General features: G+C 38.6%; 1 protein-coding gene across 1 annotated transcript in view; it reads right to left on the bottom strand.

The window, feature by feature from the left end:
* Smp_156170 (hypothetical protein) overlaps window positions 1-19,720 on the bottom strand; it is a gene marked incomplete at both ends in the record, with an annotated part of 45,743 nt that extends 26,023 nt beyond the window's left edge. The window contains 2 exons of the mRNA XM_018798330.1: window positions 2,651-3,214; window positions 19,322-19,720. Coding sequence (XP_018653283.1) covers window positions 2,651-3,214; window positions 19,322-19,720 — 963 coding nt within the window. The remainder of the gene's footprint in view (window positions 1-2,650; window positions 3,215-19,321) is intronic.
* Window positions 19,721-23,313: the final 3,593 nt, after the last annotated feature.

Below are 23,313 nucleotides of genomic sequence, written 5' to 3'. Positions count from 1 at the left end.
AGCAGCATCTTTCACACTGATAGATGTTCGAAAACTCATCCCATCTGGCTCTGAACATAACGAAGAGCGGAGTCAGCTTAAGCGCAGGCTAATAAGAAGCCCACAAATGCCTTGGTATGGCCAAGAGTGGGGAGGACATTCCCTATCTCTCAAAATGCCTTCACATGGCCACGCGTATACAGCCTCTGCCAAGGAAGTCCTACTCACTGCCTTCTCGTGACATTACTGGTGTTTATGAAATTAAGAGAGCGAAAAGCGAATGTCCGACACGTTAACTGGGTTGGTGGATGTGGAGGATCCACCTAGAGAAGTTGAAAAACCCTCATTCCAAACCAATGGTGCACATGAGCTTTAGTATCCCGAGGGAACAAATGGCGTATGAACCAATCGTCGGTCACAGGCGACCATGGGACTGCATCTCCTTACGATGCTCCACTGCCTTGTGAATCAGACCTTTAGGTCAAAGGCTCGTGGTGTGGCCTTCTAAGAAAACCACCTGCTTCAGTCTGCGCACCTGAACAGTATCATAGCACTCAAACAATAAAATGAAATGACAGTCTTTTTGTGTGGCGCATATATATCTGGTGCCCCCTTGTACCAATAATTGTGTTCAAATAAATAGATAAATAATAATAAGCCTACGCAATGATCGCGAACAGTGGTGGGTAGCGTAAGCAAGAGAGATGGTAAAGGCAACGGCAATGGGCAACAACAGACAACTGTTCAGACTTCTTAAGGTAACTGGTATTAGGAACTCAACTGTCAGCGAAACTATCTCGGAAAAAGATGGACATATCATTCATTCTCAATCCAGGAGATTGGATCGATGGGCAGAACACATTAGGGATCAGTTCAACTGACCTTCAGCCACACTTCAGTTTCTCACGATCCCCAGTCGTCCTGAATGGCAAGTTAATGTAATTCCTCCAACTCTTTACGAGGTTGAAAAAGCTGTAGGAAATCTGAAACGAGGGAGAGCTGCAGGCCCTGACAAGTTTACCCCTGAGATTTTTAAGGATGGCGGTCCAGTACTAGCAGCGAGATTGACTGAGGTCTTAGGTAGAATCTGGGAAGTGGACGTAATTCCATCTGACTGGTCCCAATCACTGATTGTACCAGTTTATAAGAAAGGACAAAAGTCCTCCTGTGACAATCACAGAGGGATCAGTTTGACTAATATACTATCTAAAATATTACCTTCAATAATACTTCGACGCCTAATTAAAGCTAGTGAAGACCAGACTAGAGAAAACCAGGCTGGTTTTCGACCTGGACGTGGTCGTATAGACCAGATATTCACTCTACGTCAGGTCCTAGAACATAGACATACATTCAGACGTCCCACAATAGTAGTACTTCTTGACCTTAAGGCGATATTTGGCTCCGTTGATCGTGAGGTTCTATGGCAGTATTTGTCACTGAAAGGAGTACATTAACCTCATAAAGGCTCTCTACTCGAACACAACTGGTCGAGTTAGAGATTATGGTGAACTGTCATCAGAATCGATTACCTCAAGTGGTGTTCGTCAGGGCTGTCCACTCTCTCCATTCTTGTTTAACTTTATTGTAGACGTGCCTTTGGAATTAACACTTTCCTCATCTACATTTAGAGGCGTTGAACTTCTCCCAGGAGATTCACTTGTTCACTTAGAATATGCTGATGACATAGTTCTATTTGGTGAAGACACTGACAAAATGCAGAGTCTTCTGACCACTATAAGCAACAATGCAGGCATGTTAGGGATACGATTCTCCCCCTCGAAATGCAAAATATTGCTTCAGGATTGGGTTGCATCGACATCTGAACTAATGATAGGAGGTGAAGTAGTTGAGCATGTCGACCTCTTCACTTATCTTGGGAGTCTCATCAGCCCTTGTGGTCTGGTGTGTGACGAAATCTCAGCACGGATACAGAAGGCTCGTCTAGCTTTTACCAACTTGCGTCATTTATGGTGTAGGCGATATATCCGTCTACCAACCAAAGGACGGGTATACTCTGCAGCAGTTCGTTTCGTCCTACTTTATGCCTGTGAAACATAACCGGTAAAAGCGGAGGATGTTCGTAGGCTACTAATATTCGATCATAGGTGTCTTCGAAGCATTGCTCGTATATCCTGCGACCATCGAGTAAGTAATGCAGTTGTTAGGAAACGGGTACTAGGTAAGGATGGCTGGGACACGTGTTACGTATGCCCAACCACCGACTGCCCCGACGAGCGATGTTTTATGGTGTAGGAGTAGGTTGGAAGAAAGCTAGGGAGTCAGACCAAAACATGGCACAAATCCATGAAGTCACTGACAAGTAGACTGAGCCATGTTGGTAGGTGTAGAATACCTGGTTGGGATCCGCGAGATTATAGCAACCGATAGTTAGAGACCTTAAACGACATGGTTCAAAATCGTTTGCAATGGCGAAGGTGCATCCACTCTTTGTGTTCTGTCAAATTCTAATCTTCTGAAGCTATATATCCGAAGAAAAACGGTACCAGTTAATCATGAAACAAAGACCTAAAACTAAAAATAGTCATAAATCAATTTTCAGCTTAGGTGTTTGGATTTTTCAGTCAAAACTCCTAAGTAAGATCTTTGAAAAAAGGTAATGAAACACTTTAAAAAGTATGATGATAAATTAATCAAGAAACCAACTCACTTCACTTAGTCTTGACTGTGGACGACACCCTGTGTCTTCGAAAGTATTAGATGTGCCCTCATTCTGACTGTCAGGTCTTGTGGAACTATTATTGTTAGTAGTCGAAGATTCAGACGACCCATCATTTATTTTAGGTTGATAGTCTCTTGATAAACTACGAGGTCTTGGTTGAGACTGAACATGTTGTGGGGATCCGAAAGTAGCAGTATGTGGCGACCAGGATGACATTTGAGACCCACTAGAGTAAACTGGGGAGGAAATCTGTGTATTCTGGAATGCCGCATGTGAGGAACTATTGATATAATTGATATTTCTTGATGGTGGACGCTCAATTTGGTTTGAAGTACCTCCCCCTCCAGGTGGTGTAGGTTGGGGCGGTCTTGATTGATTGCAAGAGTTTACGTTTGGATATTCCAAGTTAGGGGGTTGAGGTGCGCGAGTCCTTTGTACCAAAGGCTGTGAATGTGGGTAATATGGATAATTTGGACCAGGTGGGTATGGAAGATACGATCGAGTATATGGATCTGAGAAGCGTTGAGCTCCTGAATAGGAATATGTGTTTGCCTGAAAAGTTGATAAGGATATAAACTTATGAAGGCTTAACAACAACATAAAAATTAGTGAGATTTTACATGGTGACTACCTAATATCCAATGACACGAAAAACATAGGAACATACGTTTTCCAAACGCTGAGACTGAAGTATTGGTAGAATGGTTTGAATCAAAGTTTTCATGGTTGATGATTGAGTGTCTAGTCTAAAAAATAGTCAATACTATGGAAAATTATTCGATCTGAGTTAACACTTCATCGTCCACCCTTTTCTAGGTTTATATATGGATGTTATTTCAAAATAAATCATGATAAATATTATTTAGAATAAAGTGTAAAGATGCGACACAAAGACTCGAACGATAACTTAGCAAGTAAACCTGAATTTTCATTACTAAATTTCGATTACACAAACAAAGGCTAAAAGAAATATAACGTTCTTGATGACTAGTAAACTTCTATACAAAAGATAATATATACAGTACACTTTTGCATACAAAATCAGTGTAAAGTAGTGGATAACTGGCTTACTAAACGACGGAAAGGACGAATTATGCAAACGCTAAAATACTGAGAAGACACTAGCATATGTTGAAATGATGTGGAAAATGTAGTTTACAGTATTGTAAACTAGAAAGTTTATTTTTTTTAAAAACTAGTGAAAGAATTCTAAAGAAAGATTTTTCTACGTTGTAAAAATTCAGCGATGATAGTGACTGTAATCGCTTTCTTAATGGTTACAATTAGATGAAAATGAGATATATTTAGGTATGTGATAAGATTATGTACAAACGGATTTCAGTCAGTCAGTCAGTCACAACGTAGAACTTCGTACGTACGTACATCAGTTCGAGTTGCCATACCACATTAGCACAGAGATGAAGTTGTCGATTCAAATCTCATAGTGGTAGAAGTAGTAAGAGTATAAGCATTATGTGAAAGATTAGGGTTTGAAGATGTTATTGAAGGAGTATAATACAGTGAAATGAATTTGGAAAGAGAAAAAGGATAGGGACATGAGGAAATCCAAATCAAATTAATAAACAGAGAAAGTAACGTAAAACCCAATGCTGACTCGAATTCTCAGAGAATTCATCCATCTAACTGACTAAATAATAAAAAGCACTAGAATCACAAGCGAATATCAAACATTGAGGATAAAAGAATCGACACAAAACTAAGTCTATTAAGTGAAATAGCACACAAATACAATTTTTATGCGATGATTTCTAAATGAAAAACTAAGAACCTAAATGTACACATGTGAAAAAACAATAATGAAATTGTTTTACAAGACGGATAAACCTAAAATAGACTCTATCAGGTTGAAATTGTAGAATTCATGAAACTTTGTAAAATAATTTTAGGATAATTGTTACTCGTCAAAATCTTGAGACATTCCAGAATGAAATTTCTTCCATTCCGCTTTAAAAAGATCTTTGCCCAAACATGTAACACAACTATGTTTTCTTAGTGTATCTTAAACAGTATTAGGGATCTTTATGGTCACTTTTGTTCTTTGCTCTTAACAACCTAAGAGTCAAAAAGCTGTTAGTCATAATCAACGTAAAATCAAAGTCGCCGTACCACATTACGACGAAGAGACGAAATTAATAGGTTGTGAGAGCATAAAATTCAGATCAGTCAACAAGTGTTTGGTGAACAGACATACCAATTAGCAAAGTCGACCATAGTGCCCAAATAATTCTCTAATCTAATTCCATCAACACTTCATGTTATTCATCTTAGATTATCATCCTTATCTCCAACGGTTGTAATAAAGAAAAGAATTAAATTTTACAGAGTAAAGCATAAGGTAAACCTAGGGTAGAAAAACAGTACTAACATGTAGGCAGCAAGATTTAACCTAAGGCCTCCTCGCGGAGCCGCTGGACAATAGGGGCAAACTTCCTAGATAACTTGAGCGGTTGGTGGAGATCGGACTAATCCATCGCCCCTATTTTGAATTGGGATTACTCAGAGTTCACTCTCTGAAGCTTTAAAAATCATGACGGACTGCCCAACGTGTATGCCTATGTATATGAATTGCATGAGTCTCGATTTGTGTTGTGTATGTAAGTATGCTAAAAGGGCACACGCTGAGCTCGCAAAAGGAACGCAAGGTGAAATAATGTCTGCCCTACATCTGATAAAGTCAGCAGCCTAAATCATTAGGTCGAAGACTTAATAAAAAGATATGATAGCAGATACTAGGAGGAGGTGACCATCAACCCTTATGCTTATGTGTATGTCATGAAGCGCATGGACGAAAGTCTTTGTACCAGCGGCATGATTGTAATGCATAAAAGACAATCAGTTGCAGCAAATACATTCGAAGGGAGTAATGACTATCCACCCTCCTAGGTTTGTGAATATACTATATGTATGGTATGGGATGCATAAGTGAAAACTTGTGTTACCAGTCTACATGTGGACAATACGTGCCCCTGGCGCGAAGCATTTGCGCCAAGACCCGGGGGTTCCAAAGATTTCTCCACGAAATTACATCTACACGGTGGGTTAGTGAGCCTCGTAAGCGGATCCTAGTCCAGATAAGCCTTTGGGCAAAACCGAAAGAGGCTTCACCAACCTCAAAAGGGTGAAACACCACATCAATATGTAAATGAAGACAAATGATAAAATAGTAATGTGACTGGGCAACCCTGTGTAAATCCATGTACAATCCATGAACAATGTCTGTTGTGTGAAAGCCAGTGATGCATTATCCCTCAAATCTAGGCATGTCTGATGGGATTCGAATTTGTGCAATTGACTGAAAGGTAAGGTAATAAACCAATAAGAGGTGACTCTATACATACATACATGCATTCTTCTTCTTATTATTATTGTTCAGTGACATGTGTCAATACAGAAAATTCAGACAATGGTTCGATCATTCAATATACAGAAAAATGTATATCAAATAACTAACATTAAAGTTGAAATAGTAAAGCTACAACATGTGATCGATTAAAAACATGGTATGTATGTATGATTCATGGATGATACTAATTTTAATTAAGTAAATATTGACAGTTACATTGGGTAGAATATTTCAGTTAGCAATACTGGATGAAGATAGTAGAGTAAAAAAAATCAATGTAAATGTAAACTGGTAATACAGGATTAACAAAAGAAATACTAAAAATGAACTATTATTAGTGAAGCTACATACAATTATCTATTTAGTAAGATCGTTTTTAAAGCATATCAGTATAAAAATTCCTATAGCTGATAAATTTAGTTGAGTTCGTAGTAAATTTGACTTCTATTACTTTTCTACAATCCGTAAATAGGTGAGTCATGAGCACATCATTTTCAAATGAAGCATACATTACCACTTCGATACTAATTATACCGATCGTCTGGAGGTGACAAACATGATTTCCAGTGAAATTACTAGTTATGAAATCCTAAGTAATCTTGCTATCAGTCAAAAATGAAAATTCAGAAAATAATATAAATGTAGAATAAAAATAAATTGGTTCAAGTTGTTATAATTCGCAAATCAACAAATATATTGAAGGAATTGACACTGACAAATTTACTGGTTAAGTGGTTAAACTGGGAAGAGCGGCTTGAGAATAAACTAGTCCTGCTACTTACGTATATCTGGAAGATTCGAATTAGAATATGACCATTAATATCACAAAATACAGTACGGAAAACAAAGTATGGTAGAAAGAATATTAGCAATGTTCGTAACAAAAGTTAAAATATGAAAGGCGAATATGATGGAATGGAAACGTAAAAAAGATACTAGTTAAAGATAAAGGTAAATATGAATTCGAGTACAGTAATTATTCTTTTATTAAAGATTAATAACCTTTGAGAGAGTATATATGGAAGTACTGAAGGAATTACAGCTAGAGTCGGTGAACCTACTTTAATATTTCATTTTTGTTTAACTTCGTCATAGACCTACTGCTGGAAATAACACTCTCATCGACTGAATTTTCAGGAATTGATCTCTTATCACTTATCGACTTCGAGTACGCAGATGACATAGTCCTGTTTGGTAAAGACGCTGATAAAATACACAGTCTTTGGTAGCACTGAGCAACAATGCAAGGATGTTTGGAATGCGTTTCTTCCCCCTCTAAATGTAAATTGTTGCTCCAGGACTGGCCTGCGTCAACACCTGAACTAAAGATAAGGAGTGAAGTAGTCGAACGCGTCGACAACTTCACTTATCTTGGAAGTCTGATCAGCTCTAATGGGTTGGTGTCTGACGAAATCTCTGCACGGATTCAGAAAGCTCGTTTGGCTTTTGCCAAATTACATCACCTATGACAAAGGCGAGATATCCGTCTATCAATTAAACGACGAGTATACTGCACAGCAGTTCGCTCTGTTCTACTTTACGGCTGCGAAACGTGGCCATTAAGATTAGAAGATACTCGTAAGTTACTAGTCTTCGGTCACAGATGTCTTAGAAATATTGCTCGCAACTCCTGGGATCACCGGGTGAGTAATAGTGAGGTTAGACGCAGGGTAGTAAGGAATGATGGTAAATCAGTTGAGGCTGTAAGTCTTCGTCGACTGAGATGGTTGGGCCACGTGTTACGTATGCCTGAACACAGATTATCATGGCGCGCCGAATATTTAGAAAAATTCATACTATTGATGTTGCCTGATCAAACTGAGATTGTATGTCCTCTAAACTGTTTGTTTATATAGTCTTCTGTATTAGAGGAAACTCAAAAAACTAGTAATGAGGATTGAAATACATTGAAATACATACACTCTCAGAAGATTCATATGAACTGATATTAAAAACCTTTTTGATGATGCGCACTTTACTGAAATGGCCAACTGAATTGTCAGTACAAATAATAAAAGAATGTGATATTTGGTCCTAGAAGGAAATAACAGCTAATAATATTAATAGTTGAGATCATGAGTCAATTGAAGCCAGACAACCATGGAAAACCTGGAAGGTCGTTTTGTCCTATTGTGGGACTCCTCAGCAGTGCGCACCCACGATCCCGCCTTACGAGATTCGAATCCAGGGGTTATCAGTCTCGCGCGAGCGCCTAACCTCTAGACCACTGAGATGGCATCCAACGATGTTAATGCCTAAATTTAACCGATCCACTAAATTGAGCGACACATCCACGATTGTTTTCAGTGAGTCACCATCTCACAACAGACCTGGTTGAACTCCACTGGTCACTGCTTTTCACTAGAACTCCAGGAAATACCTTTCAAAGCCAGTCACTAGTAAGCATATGTTGATTAACATCAGAAGGGGTATATGTGGATATTATGGTACTTATTATAGTGCATATCATAGCTAATAATACGATTATTCAATTTATTTAATAGCTGAAGGAAGATTTTTTGCAAACCAATTTACTAAAAATCGTGTAACAGATGGTTGGATCTTCGAGTGAAGAATCTCCATAAAGATTATTTGGCTTTTTGAAAGTTTTGGTTGTAGTGAGATCAGGACGCTGATATATGCGGAACATTGAATAGTTACAAAAACGAAAACAATGAAAAACTTGAAGTCTATATATTTACATCAATATATCACTTCAACACGAGGGAAGCAGAAACACTAACCAAAGTAGTGCAAAGCTATGAGAAGTGGAGAAACAGGTTGATTGGGGTGGGGACAGGGACACGGTTTACAACGTGCAAAAAAATAAATAATGAGATCAACCACACTATAAAAAATTTCAAGCAGTATCACTAAGTATTTAACCACTAATAAGGTGGACCTTTGGGAAAGGTTTACATTTTTCCAAACAGTCCCAGCTACATTTTTACTTTGGTTTAACAATTACGCTGGTAGTACAAGACAAAAGCAACTAAAACCTTATCACTACACTAAACCATATTGATCTGGCATCATTGCATAGTATTTGTTTCGTGATTCTATTTATATATAAAGCAACGAAGATATAAGTGCACACATTCAACGCTCGATGTCTCTAATTATTAATGAACATATCTCCATGGTGGTCTAGCTTCAATTGACTCATGCTTTCTACTATGAAGAACATATCTCCGCTGAAAATGCATTTTATACACCCGATAAATACCCAGTAGATTGTACGTTTGAATCCAACTTAGCTAGCAAGTTTTGTTGATCAATTAGTAATGTTAAGTTCAACACAATAAACATAGCTTATGATCTAATGTACGAACTTAAACTGACATTAACCAGTAGTGCATTTCATAACCATAAAATAGGAACGAAGTGCACTGATAAGATGCATACCCATTAAATGACACGCATTGATATGTTTCTCGTGAGTTATAAGTGACGAACTTTATTTACATCACGGCTTAATTGTTTGAATAAAAGTAACTCTTTTCGATCTTAGCAACAAGTAAGACGCAGAGATAATGATAGCAGTGGAAATTTAAGAGGTAAAAGTCTACAAAAACAAAACTGAGATGAAAAGTACAAAGTATTGTTATGTTCAAGGAAATGAAAATGAAGGCACTTCCGCTGCTGAAACAAATTTTAAGTAATATTATACAGTATTCAACCATTAATAAGTTGCCTCACAGACCCTCTTCAACTGAGTAATCTACATTTACACACATGACCAAGAGCAACAGACACTTATTTTACGGACTGATATTTATAAGGTCAGTCAGTTAGTCAGCCATAATCGATATGGATCCTAACGCATGTGTTAGCTTAAGTTGCATACCCGTTGGGGATGTGCAATCCAGATACTTCAGTGTAGATAACAGATCCTTATTTTCCTCCAGACATTTTAAAGAGTTCTCCCATCAGCAATCTATCACACACATCTGTCCACTGACATACAACCCTCAGTCGAATGGACAAGCAGAACAGTTTGTGGACACAAGAACTGTTATGGAAGTCAAAGGGGGACGGGACGCCCATCAATATATTATAGCGTACAACTTCTTGTTACTTTACGGAACCATACCAAACGATGCGACACCGAGTCAGAAATCGCCAAGGGAAATCTTAATGGGCTGAATTTTGAGAACCATCCATCACTTGATGCTACCAAAAAGGACTTCAAAAAACAGGTGATAGAGTCAGTATTTGAAATAGGAGTGGCTGTATTTGTCCGAGATTGAAAACCAAGGCTCGAAATGTGGATAGAAGGGTGTGAGATACAAAGGCTAGATCAGGTAATGTATGAAGTGGTGGTTGAGAAGGGACAAGTAGATACGATATCTCAATCAGTTAGAAGACGTATTATCAAAATGTACGACGACAACGAGCAACTTGCTGATGGAAGTACTAAAAGACAGTTTTAATCTAACGCAGCGACCAAACGACACATTAGAAGAAATAGTGGTAACACCTCCAGAACAAGTAGACATACGTCCCAGATGGTCGAAAAGACGATGAGGGCAGAATGTTCATTTTCAAGAGAATGCATGAGAATTACGATATAAAAATGGGGAGGAGTTGGGGATGTACGATTCCCAAATACAACTTTTGAGGAGGGAAATATATAACAATTAAGATGGATCTTTGTTGCATTAAATTATTTAATGTAAACTTTGCTCACGGACTTTCAATACATTTTTACTATGATTTGTGTTTAGTGGCAAATACTCAGTTCATAAATTTTGATCACTGTAATTGATATATAACCGACCAACTTAAATACTTTTTCTGTTAATATACTGGGGTCATCACCAAAAGACTTCTGTTTACTAAATTGGTCTTTTTGCTCTAATTATTGTACTGAAGTCTGAGATGTAAAATATTAACAAAGTGAACGAACGAATACCTTATTAGGACGGTGAGGAGAAATTTATGAGATGAATAGCACAAGAGTCTCAATAATTGAAGTAGGATGATATGAAGAAAGAGTAAACATTGAAAATATGTTCCAGAAAAACAGAATGAAAGAGTATTCATGAAAGAATACTGGAATTAAGAGCTAATGCATCTGAACCATTATAAGTGATTCCAAGCCGTGTAACCCATAGTATTCAACGATTTTACTAATATTAACCTTTTACTCATCTACTCTTACTTTTATCCAACCAGCTACTCCCCAAATGTATGAAGTATTGAGTACTCTCACCTTTATTGTCAAACTACGTAATGATTTAGACTAGTTCTAAAACATCATCTTGGATTTGGTGAGAGTCCAACTCATTTTAAACATCCATGAAATTGTTCAGGGTACTTAGAAAACTGTTTTGAAAGAATCTATACTAAACTAAACTATAAGCTCTGTGTCAGCTAGTCAGCTACAACGTAGGACCAAGCACATATGCATCGGTCCAAGTTGCCACACCTCATTAGCACAACAAGATGAACACCGAATTCATAGTAGTTAATTTAGTGGTGGTAATATATAAAAGAAAGACCGTATATAAGGATATAGTACAGGAAGAAACACAGGTATGAAGCAATTTTAATCTCATGGTTTAAGGGCAGACAAAGAGTGTATACGCCTACATCACTGTGATTGATTCTGAGCCATGTCACCCAGAGTCTCCAACCATTGGTTACGATAGTCACGCGGACACCAACCAAGTAGTCTGCATCTACCAACATGGCTCAGATTAGAAGTTAGTGACTATAAGCACTGATGCCACGTTTTGGTTTGGTCGCCCCTACCTTTCTCTTATCCGTCACCAACACTAGTCAACATTGCGCGCCGTGATAATCTGTGTTCAGGCATACGTAACACGTGGCCCAACCATCTCAGTCGACGAAGACTTACAGCCTCAACTGATTTACCATCATTCCTTACTACCCTGCGTCTAACCTCACTATTACTCACCCGGTGATCCCAGGAGTTGCGAGCAATATTTCTAAGACATCTGTGACCGAAGACTAGTAACTTACGAGTATCTTCTAATCTTAATGGCCACGTTTCGCAGCCGTAAAGTAGAACAGAGCGAACTGCTGTGCAGTATACTCGTCGTTTAATTGATAGACGGATATCTCGCCTTTGTCATAGGTGATGTAATTTGGCAAAAGCCAAACGAGCTTTCTGAATCCGTGCAGAGATTTCGTCAGACACCAACCCATTAGAGCTGATCAGACTTCCAAGATAAGTGAAGTTGTCGACGCGTTCGACTACTTCACTCCTTATCTTTAGTTCAGGTGTTGACGCAGGCCAGTCCTGGAGCAACAATTTACATTTAGAGGGGGAAGAAACGCATTCCAAACATCCTTGCATTGTTGCTCAGTGCTACCAAAGACTGTGTATTTTATCAGCGTCTTTACCAAACAGGACTATGTCATCTGCGTACTCGAAGTCGATAAGTGATAAGAGATCAATTCCTGAAAATTCAGTCGATGAGAGTGTTATTTCCAGCAGTAGGTCTATGACGAAGTTAAACAAAAATGAAGATAGCTGAAAACTTTGTCGGACACCACTTGGGGTTGTAAAATCAGACGACAGTTCGCCATAAGCTCTCACTCAACTGGTAGTGTTCGAGTAAACAGCCTTCACAAAGTTTATGTACTTCTGAGGTACACCTTTCAATGACACACTGCCAAAGAACCTCTCGGTCTACAGAGTCAGATGCTACTTTTAAGTCAAGAAAAACTATCATTGTCGGACGCCGATAAGCATGCCTGTGTTCTACGACCTGACGAATGGTGAATGTGTGGTCGATACAGCCACGACCAGGTCTGAAGGCAGCCTGATTTTCTCGTGTTTGCAGTTCACGAGTCTTAGTTAGGCTCCCGATAATTTTTGAGGCTAGTATTTTATATGCTATATTAGTCAAATTAATCCCTCTATAGTTATTACAAGATGATCTTGATCCCTTCTTATATATTGGGACAATAAGTGGTTGTGACCAGTCAGATGGGATTACGTCCAACTCCCAAATTTTAGCTAAAATATTAGTCAACCTAATTGTTAAAATTAAACCGCTGGAGCCAGTCCATCTGAACCAGCTGCTCTTCGTCCTTTCAGATTAGCTATAGCCTTTTGAACTTCAACTAGAGTCGGGGGATCTACTCCAATGTTCCATTCAGACTGTTTGGGAATGGTGGGTAACTGTAGAGTAGTTGAAGGTTAGCTAAACTGCTCCCTAAAGTGTTCTGCCCATCGTTCTAAACGTCTGGGCTGAGAGCATATAAAGGTTTCGTTTTTCTCTGAGATTGTCTCACTTACACTTGACTTCTCAATTCCGGTTTCTTTTATTAGTCTAAAGAGTTGTTTAGTGTTGCCTACAGCCGCTGCCTTTTCCATTGCTTTTGCTTTCGTTGCCCACCGCCGCTCACGATCGTTTCGTAGACTTTTGGTTAATTTGAATCTGATTTGTTTTCGCTCGTCATAGTGTTCGGAGCCTGATGGGATGAGTTTACGAGAATCTATCAGTGCAATAGACTTAGAAGAAATCCATTGGTTTTTTGGAACCCTTTGGTTTAAATTACTAATAGATGTTATTGCTGTCTCCACAGCTGTCCGTATATCTTTCCAAGCAACATCTGGGTCAGTCTCTTTTACAAAACTGCCTAGATGTGAACTCAGTTGTTCCTGGAATTTACATTTGGCTTTCTCGTCCTCCAGTTCAATCCTAATGGGTCTTCTTAGCGTAGTTTTTCTGCGTCCAGTGAGAAGCAAGCAAAGCGTGCTCGTATTAAAGCATGACCAGAGTCTAAACATGTATTCCAGAAAGAGTGACAATCTTCTATCGAGCCTCTCCAACGATGACTGATGGCAATACGGTCTATTGGAGTCCATCACTGGTTTAACGCAGGGGATCGCCATGTTAGACGATGTCTCTCCTTATGCTTAAAATCAGTGTTTGCTAAAAATAAACGATTGTCTGATTATAGTTGCAACAGACGATCACCATTATCTGTTCGCCGAGCCAGAATAATGAAATACCCACCTAAATGTCTTTCTGATTGGTTTAAGCTACCTAATTGGGCATAAAAATCACCTGCTACGAGTACTATGTCTGAGCGTTTAGCTTTTTGAAGAGGTTAAGAGAGCTTTCTGTAAAAGTCATTTTTCACTTCATCCGGGCTGCAGTCAGTGGGAGCGTAGGCAGAAACGACGAAAAGGCAACTACGTGTGTCCCTATCCTTCCGAGTTCTTACGGAACTATTTGGTTGAACAGCACATAGGCTTCTCGGCTCTCTGAGCTAAGATCATGTGTGACCTCTGCGTACTCTACGTTAATGAGACTTATCGGTTAAGAGATCAATTCTTGACAAATTGGACGACAGTTTTACTTCGAGGATTTATCCGTTAAAAAACAAAATAAGTGGGGCTAGTTAGCAGACAGTCACACCTCAGTATCTAAAAATAATAGTTTCTCAGATCAGTAGAGCTAGTTTGAGTATAGACACTAACACAGTAAACCATATTTTAAACTTTACAACTGTTACACCAGTAAATCTTTAACCAACATAACTACCTTTATCCTATAGTGAGGTGGTGTAAAGCACTAAAATTTTACATAAGTGATTTATATAAACCACTGTACTTACTATCTACCTGAATGGTTGACAGATAGAACAAGGATATGATTGGCTGTAGTCGCAAACTTCACTGCTGAATAAATTAACTAATGCTTATTTAGACTTAGTAACTGTTCTGCTTCTGGTTTGATTAGAAATACACCTACTTTATATCTTCATTGAAATCTCGTATATTTTACCCATGTATTTGTTTCTACTTCACTTGAGCCTCATTAGTCCTTACATAAAAAACTAGGTAGAACTAACATCGATAGTATGGAGACAATTAATACAGTTGGCTACTGAAATACACTTTGTTTCCAAGATTATAATATAAGCAGATACTCTAGAAGTATCAGCTACATTTGCGTCCAGATAATCGGCAGCTGGCCAAAATATACCATCTTGGAAACCAGAGGATCATCAAACAGAGGATGCAAGGTAGCCCATGGAAAATAATGATTTCGAAAGTTAGTGGTAATCAAAAACAAGGTTTCAGATTTGTAAATCTGGAGATAGGAAACCTCCTCATTTTTAGATAAGTTCTTGAGAGTCTTGGATGTTAGATGATAAACTTATACGTAGAATTACACCAGGATCCCCAAAAAGACTTTCTATGGTATGACTAACAACAAGATTAGGGCTGCTGACGACTTAATCACACATGACAGTTTTCTAACCGGCACTGATGTACAAATACTGTGGACAGTAAGCCTCAGTACGATATATGTCCCTATAAAACCAGACGTCCAGTTATAAAAGACAACGCTAAAGTGATGACTAGCTATGGACTAAACGAAACTGGAGCCTTCAATGACCCTGACCTGTTGATCTCAGTAACTTATTCATGAGCAGTGTAAAAGCCTGGGATAAATATAAACCGATCCAAGTTGCCACACCATATCAATATAAAAGGATGCAGTCGTCGAGATAAAATAGCAGAAGCAGTAGCATTCGTAGTTACAGGAACACTTAAAAGATTAGAGATAGAGAATATGCTTCACGGGGAATAAATTCGCGAAATAAACAGTATGAAACAATCTTGAAACTCAAGATATGTGGAGAGATAAGAGGCGAATAAATCTGTGCCACAGACCAACTATGAGCTGTATAGAAGTACAGCAACGCAATTGAAAACCAGACGTTTTGTCCCCAGTTCTAAATACCAGATTGCCTCAAATCAGCTCTTGCTTTGTGTTAACATCAGCCGATCATTTTCATACTTGAAAGTGAGAACTCACTGAATAGTCAGCTCGATTTCCTCTATCTTCTTTTCGAAGTCTTTCATAAGAATTCGGCCTAACTTTATTAAAGTGACTGACAGTATAAATACATACTACTGATGAGCTAAATAATAGTGAATTGAAGTTAACTAGTCAGTCAGAATCCACGCAGTCTAACGTACATATGGCAGACCAAATTATCATACATCTTGAGGTGAAATTAACGAGATGAATGCCAAAGAAATCATATTAATGTGATAGCAATGATAATGAGGAAGAACTAATACTAATAAAACAAGATATTTAGTACAAAATATGTTGCTTGCTTTAGTCTTGTGAAGCATATTCAGTCAGTCAGTCAGCTACAACGTAGGACCAGGCACATATATGCATCGGTCCAAGTTGCCATACCTCGTTAGCACAACAAGATCAACACCGGATTAATAGTAGTTAATTTAGTGTTGGTAGTAGTATATAAATTATAGGTTGTATATAAGGATATAGTATAGGAAGGAAGAGAGATATGAAGCAATTTTAGTCTCAAGGTTTAAGGGAAGATAAAGAGTGTATACACCTACGCCATTGTGATCGATTCTGAGCCATGTCACCCAGAGTCTCCAACCATTAGTTACGATAGTCACGCGGACCCCAACCAGGTAGTCTGCAACTGCCAACATGGCTCAGACTAGAAGTTAGTGACTTCAAGCACTGATGCCATGTTTTGGTTTGGCCGCCCCTAACTCTCTTCCAACCGTCCCCAATACTAGTCATCATAGCGCGTCGTGGTAATCGGTGTTCAGGCATACGTAACACATGGCCCAACCATCTCAGTCGATGAAGATTCATCACCTCATCAACTGATTTACCATCGTTCCCTAATACCCTGCGTCTAACCTCATTATTACTTACCCGATTATCCCAGCAGATGCGAGCAATATTTCTAAGGCATCTGTGGTCAAATACTAGTAACCTACGAGTATCTTCTACTCTTAATGGCCACGTTTCGCAGCCGTAAAGTAGAACAGAACGAACTGATGCGCAGTATACTCGTCCCTTAATTGATAGACGGATATCTCGTCTACGCCATAGGTGACGTAAGTTGGCAAAAGCCAAACGAGCTTTTTGAATCCGTGCAGAGATTTCATCAGACACCAACCCATTAGGGCTGATCAGACTTCCAAGATAAGTGAAGTTGTCGACGCGTTCGACTACTTCACTCCCTATCCTTAGTTCGGGTGTTGACGCAGGCCAGTCCTGGAGTAACAATTTACATTTGGATGGGGAGAAACGCATCCCAAACATCCTGGCATTATTACTGAGTTCCAACAGAAGACTCTGCATTTTGCCAGCGTCTTCACCAAACAGGACTATGTCATCTGCGTATTCTAAGTCGCTTAGTGGTCCCCCTGGTAGGAGATCAATTCCTGTAGATTCAGTCGAAGAGAGTGTTATTTGCAGCAACAGGTCTATAATGAAGTTAAACAAAAACGGGGATAGTGGACAGCCTTAACGGATACCACTTGAGGTTGTAAAATCATATGACAGTTCGCCATAAGCTCTCACTCGACTGGTAGTGTTCGAGTAAACAGCCTTCACAAAGTTTATGTACTTCTGAGGTACACCTTTCAATGACAGACACTGCCACAGAACCTCTCGGTCTACAGAGTCAAATGCTGCTTTCAAGTCAAGAAAAACTATCATTGTCGGACGCCGATAAGCGTGTCTGTGCTCTAAAACTTGACGAATGGTGAATATGTGGTCGATACAGCCACGACCAGGTCTGAAGGCAGCCTGATTTTCTCGTGTTTGCAGTTCACGAGTCTTAGTTAGGCTCCTGATAATTATTGAGGCTAGTATTTTAGATGCTATGTTAGTCAGACTAATCCCTCTATGGTTATCGCAGGATGATTTTGACCCCTTTTTATATATTGGGACAATCAGTGATTGTGACCAGTCGGATGGGATTACATCCGTCTCCCAGATTTTAGCCAGAATATTAGTCAACCTAATCGCTAAAATTGGACCACCATATTTAAAGACCTCTGGAGCCAATCCATCAGGACCAGCTGCTTTTCCTCGTTTCAGATTACCTATAGCCTTTTGAACTTCAAGTAGGGTCGGGGGGCCTACTTCAATGTTCCATTCAGGTTTTCTGGGAATAGTGGGTAGTTGTGCAGTAGCATATTCACTAAGCCCCCAAACGCCCTGGTTCGGCCGAGAGTGGGGAGAGTCCACTCTCCCTCTCGAAATCCTCTCACATGGCCAGCGAATATATAGCCTCTACCAGGGAAGTCCTACTCACTGCCTTCTCGTGGCGGGGGTGTTATTTACGAAAGTGAGAGGACGAAGAGCGAATGTCCGGAGCTTTAACCGGGTTGGTGGTCATGGAGGGCCCACCTAGGGGAGTTGGAAAACCCTGATTCCAAACCAATGGTGCACATGGGCTCCAGGATCCTGATGGAACGAATGGCGTATGAACCTATTGCTGGTCACCGGCTACCATGGGACTGCATCTCCTTACGATGCTCCACTGCCTTGTGGATCAGACCTTTAGGTCAAAGGCTCGGGGTATGGCTCCCTAAGAGAACCACCTGCTTCAGTCTGGGCACCTGGGCAGTATCTCCGCCCTCACACAAATCAAATGAGATTTGTGAGGCGCATATTTATCTGGTGCTTTTTGTACCAATATTTATGTGTTTAAATATAATATATAATAATATTCACTAAAAGTGAACACAGTTCTAAACATGATGGATACATTTTATCAGGAAGTCGCTACATTAAGTGCTGAGTTCCAGGTTTGCTATCAACTGTAGTTTTTAATGCAGTATTGACACTAGTCTCTGCATTGAGTTAACTTCCATATTAAGCCACTGTTTTCTTAACAAAAAAGGGACCTTTTGTCCAGAAGATTGAACATTCCGAAACAGCAACAAAACAGCTAGCGATTACACCCAAGAAGTATATATTAATACAATCATTCAGACACTAATAATCCAAATATAACATGCTGAGATAGTCAGTTACTCAACGAGGACATTGTATGACGTGGCAACTTAAGTCTGGACAAGTTTATTACCTCAATGACTGCCTTGTCTTTGCTACCATGATCAAACCTGCCCCTTAGCATTGCACGCACACACTTTTACACTCTTTATACAAACTAACTTCCCTATGGTAATATTGTAACACCATTATAACACTTAAAATGTAAGCTGTGACTGAAAACTGGAGAACCTCATGCTTCTAATTTCCTACATAAATTACTTATCTGTGGGGAAACCTATTTCTCTAGAAAGCTTATTATCCTGCATTTAACAGGAAGGTTTACGCTCTAAAATCGACATGAAGCAGTCAAATATGAAAACTAGCCAAAATCTCTTACATGTGTTTTGTAAATAATCAAGCACGAGTGTTAATGACAAAACGAACGTTACTAAGTTTTGTGACATAGTGAACGCATTGGATGAATATAGATTCTAAAATGTGGAGATAACCTACCTGAGATCGATCTTGTGACACGCACGACGGTGCACCGGACTTATATGTATAGGAATAAGGATCATAGCTCCGATAAACTGGCTGTGTGTTGTTCATAGCGCGGACTTGGTATGTACCTGAAGAACTGTTTTGTTGTAACAACTGGTTGAGTGTCAAACTTTGAGCATGAACTTCACCAGGGTACGTCTGTTGATAAACCCCTTGTGGTCCAGCAATATGAGAAGTATGTGGTCCACTGTACTCATGAGTTTGATAAGCTTGTGAATAAGGTCCATAATTCCTGTTAGGTGAATTACAATCAGCTCCTGGGAAAGTGTTTGTAAGGTGTTGAGGATTACATCCAGACACCCTCGGTGGCTCTTGAGATTGTGAGACATATGTCTGTTGGCCACCGCTCATGTTTGTATTACTATATTCCATAATATTTTGTTAATGTGGTTCCAGTATTGTATGAGTCACCATGAAACATTTAAACAGAACTACGAAGCAAGTAAATGAAACATAACTCCAAAACAACGTTGAGGTAAATGTTAAAATGCGCGCTGAAATTTATTAAATCACCCGGTTTTAGTGCGCGCAATTATCTTTGTAAGCCGCCAAAAAGGCTAGCTCTAACACATAAACAGTTTGTACAATCCAATACAACAACTTAGAACTGCAAGCACTTCACAAAGCAGTTTTTTACACTCCATTTGAATTGCATGCTGTATTTTGCGGATTGATATCATGTGAAGTAGTTCCCACCATAAATGTTTGCTTTATTCAAATTATTATTTAAATTTTCAAATGCATTAATATTAAGCTACTAAAAATACATATATATAATTTCAATCTAGACGATATAATTTGTTTTTAGCGGGAACTTTTTAGATCTATATTCGTTTTGATGATTGCGATCCACCAAATTATTTCAAGGCTGTATGCGTTACATTTGTTTGAGCGATTGTGTCGTTCCATTTTGAACATTGTTATCATGATTTCATATATTTTAAGTAATTTTAGCTTTATTTGTTACAGTTTTCAAGAAGTAATTATAGAAATGTATTTAGTTTGACAAACTATACATGAAAATATAAAAAAATTGTAGCATTTTAGTCAAATAACTGCAAAAATGATTAAAGTTTTGCGACCTGAACGTCCAAGGGTGAGAAATGTCTGCTATTGATTCACAACCTATAATAGTTTATCTATATTTTCTCTCGGCCCTCCCGTTGAGTGTGATTCAGCCTGTAGCAAGTTAACAAAACATTGCGATAGCGAACCCAACTTTCAAGGCCCAAATCAAGTGTCACTGTATGGGTCTTGTGAATAGTGTGGTACTGAATCTCTAGCACTCACCAAACCCCATTGAATTCTAAGTCGGACGATAATTTATTTTCAAGATTGTTGAAACAAATAGATGTTATTGTCGTACAATGCTAGTAGGTATCTAGGTTATAAAGTTCCTGCTGAGCTCTAAATGGGAACCTAGTATTGAGAAGTTCATTCAGGGCCAGGCATTTACTCCTTGCATGGAACACTAGGGTCCTTCAAGCAGTTGCCAAATAAATAATATCACACTTCAGGTGAATCTGATAAAAAAGAAACTGAATCTAAGTGGTGATGTATTGAAAGGATTAGCCTACTTCATGGGTTACTGTGCTTTTGAATGCGATCTTATTGGAAAACCAATTGAAATGAAAGTCAACTGGCTTTTTGATCTGAGTTTTTCTACAGATTCCCTAAGGCAATTCTGTTACTATTTTTAAAAGTTTAGTTCATCATATCTTCTCATAACACTGAAATGTATTATCTATGTCACCACATCAGGTAGTTGTGACGAACAAAATGAAGGTAAAGTTTGCTTCTTTCGATGAAGTAATGTAAGAACTAAGAGTCACGCGTAAAACATACCAAATACTCCTAAACCTATATCTACAAATAGCGATATTTATTAACTTGTGATGTGCGCTTAAACATTATTTATTAAACCTGAAATGTAATTTAACAATGTTGTCCCTAAAACCAACAAACCATCGGAAACTCCAGTGGTCATGGAATGTTCTCAACACGAAAAAACAGGTTTCACATGTGTAAGAAATAACTGCTTGCATCGAACGTTACACTTCACATATCCTACATTGTGATAGATAAACTAAACTCGTGACAGTATCAAAATTAGTCTGAGCTGGTTTAGACTGCACTGATTTCTGTTCACCAAGATTGATACAGTTTTATTCACAACTATGTAGTACACGGTCTTTCTAAAGATTACGACTAGTCCTAGTGCTTAGTCAAACCTCTACAAATATTGAGAAATACTTTAAACTTGAATGGTGCAAAATATTTACTATAGTAAAGGAAGTTGATCTTTGGCTAAGGTATTTTTCATAACTATGAGGAGGAGTGGGCATTTATATAAACAGTGTTTGAGGAAGATGGCTTTAAACGTGTTAAGAAACTTTTCAGAGTTACCATGTTTTTAACATTAATTTCCAGGACAACGAGGTCCAGCAAGTCAGAAGTGGATGGTTGTTAGGCTGTAGAGTGGTTGAAGGTGTCAAAGCATCTCTCTCAGTGTGAAGAAATACTCAATGTATCAAGATTATGAATCAGTCTTATATACGTCTTGCATAATCTGCTTTCAGAGTGCAAATGATAGACCAAGGGTATACTAATTAAAGTGTGATAGGGCTATAAATAATTAAAGGTGTTCACAGCTAGATAAGTCATTAATCTATGAAGTGACAATTGATGTGACTCCTCATTTTGAATGAGTTTCTTAAATGAAGCAGGTAATTCTTTACACTTCTCAGTAAGTTGATAGGTAGTCTTGTACTCACTTTCATTTAAGTTCCTTTTTAACAACAGATAAGCATAACTAATTCATTCATTTCGATCATTCAACTCTGTGATAAATTGGGCATGCACTACAGTATGAACAAAGTCTGTTAGTTTGGGAGTGAGTTTCATAAGATAATTCCTATTCAGTAGATTAGCCGTAAATTCGTGTTTCAAATCTCCTCTTCCCCAATTTTTTTTGACTAGATTTTCCTGACAAAAATATACATATCAGCCCTAATCAATTACAATGTTTGGTATAGTATTCCATTACATCCTATTTCTTTCTATTTTCGAACTTTAATCGCAACTGTATATCAATTAAGAATATTATATAGTTGAAATCATGAGTCAATTGAAGCTAGACCATCATGAAAAACCTGGAAGCACTGGACGGCCGTTTCGTCCCATTATGGGACTCCTCAGCAGTGCGCATCCACGATCCCGTCTCGCGATATTCCAACCCAGGACTTATGAGTCTCGCGCGCAAGCGCTTAACCTCTAGACCACTGAGTCGGCATCCAATGGTGTTAATGTCTAACTTCAACCAATCCACGAAATTGAGCAACCATTCACCAATGTCTTCAGCGAGTTGATATCTCCCAACAGACCTGGTTGAACTCCACTGGTTACTGCTTCCCTCTAGGTTAAGTGCTCGCGCACGAGACTGGTAGGTCCTGGGTTCGAATCTCGCGAGGCGGGATCGTGAGTGCGCACTGCTGAGGAGTCCCACAATAGGAAGGAACGACCGTCCAGTGCTTCCAGGTTTTCCATGGTTGTCTAGCTTCAACTGACTCGTGATTTCAACTATATAAAATTACTGAAATCTCCACAAAACCCTCTTCTGTAAACAATTTATTATTTGAAACTCTATATTACTACCATATTACCTACATGCTTCCAAAAATTCTATACGTAATGGACTTTAAGGCAAATAAATGATATTCTGTGGATAAATAAACATAAAAAATGTAAACTACAGATTTCCAGATTAGTGATCTTGTTACTTACTACAAGTTTAGAAGTTTATGAAGTACTTGGGTGTAAACTGGTTAAAAATTACAGAGTAGAACGAAGCATCCATCTAATACTTTCTAATTTGTAATGGTTCTTCAGATGATTTTAGTCCATAATATAAAATTTTTAAATCGTTTCCATAATTTTTTAAAGGT

This window comes from Schistosoma mansoni, chromosome 6 (genome assembly GCF_000237925.1).
Source record: "Schistosoma mansoni strain Puerto Rico chromosome 6, complete genome".
Lineage (NCBI taxonomy): Eukaryota > Metazoa > Platyhelminthes > Trematoda > Strigeidida > Schistosomatidae > Schistosoma > Schistosoma mansoni.
Note: the sequence above shows the minus strand (reverse complement) of the source record. Positions and strands in the feature narration are given on the sequence as shown.